Source organism: Rasamsonia emersonii (assembly GCF_000968595.1).
Source record: "Rasamsonia emersonii CBS 393.64 chromosome Unknown ctg1118621760648, whole genome shotgun sequence".
NCBI lineage: Eukaryota > Fungi > Ascomycota > Eurotiomycetes > Eurotiales > Trichocomaceae > Rasamsonia > Rasamsonia emersonii.
This window is the reverse complement of record NW_013562838.1, coordinates 1-771: the sequence shown is the minus strand read 5'-3', so window position 1 is coordinate 771 and position 771 is coordinate 1. Positions and strand designations below refer to the sequence as shown.

The following is a 771-nucleotide window of genomic DNA, read 5'->3' as shown; positions in this document are numbered from 1 at the left end:
ATGTTGTTGGTATTTTGTGGCGGAGTGTAGCGAGCTCGATTGTAGATATCTAAGTAATCAATGTTTTGGAGCGTTTGCGTACATATTAATTTGAGGTGAGGATGACTCCAGGATTTACTTGATTAGGTTAGAAATAAACAAAATTATCTATTTTAATTCCAGCAATCCCTAACTACGGCGGCATATGTTAATCTTTGTGCCAAGCGAGTGAGTGGGGCGGTACAAACAGCGTACAGTACGGAGTAAAGAAAACGATCGACCGTGCATGTCACTCGCATGTCACTTGCATGCAACCCCCATTAAGCTCCTCCCAACTGACCAATATCCTTCATGCTTGCTACGGATTTCTATTTTTCTCACCCGAACCTGTGCGATCTGGCGTCTTCACATACGGCAAGGATGGCATCCAGGCCAGCGGCATCTCTCGAGCGCCCCTTTCAGAATTGAGACTGCTGTTTCGCAAAAACGCCTCTGCTGCTCGTGTCCGTGCTGCGACAAAGCCATGGATCACGGCGCAGTTGCAGCTCTACGGTATCCCCTTCAAGAAGTCGGACAGCGCCGCTCAGCTGCGGGCCGCGTTGGAGTCAGCTGTGAAGACTGGAAAGGTGAGTCGAGCGACCTCGTCTCGTTTGTTGTCGCTGCACACTTGAGTAAATTGAACTGTTACAGTGCAATACTCCCGGGCCGTCCATCGCCGCGTTGGAGCAATCCTTATCGGAGCAGTACCAGCAGCGGCTGAAGGCCCACGAGAAGGAGGTCGATCGCTGGCGA

The 771-nt window shown here is 50.7% G+C and overlaps 1 protein-coding gene across 1 annotated transcript; it reads left to right on the top strand.

The window, feature by feature from the left end:
- On the top strand, positions 1-771 carry T310_8085 (uncharacterized protein; the record flags this gene model as incomplete). Its single annotated transcript, XM_013469123.1, has 4 exons — positions 1-9; positions 163-207; positions 237-605; positions 670-771. Coding segments are annotated over 4 exons (525 nt in total), but the record flags the coding sequence as incomplete, so codon positions are not given.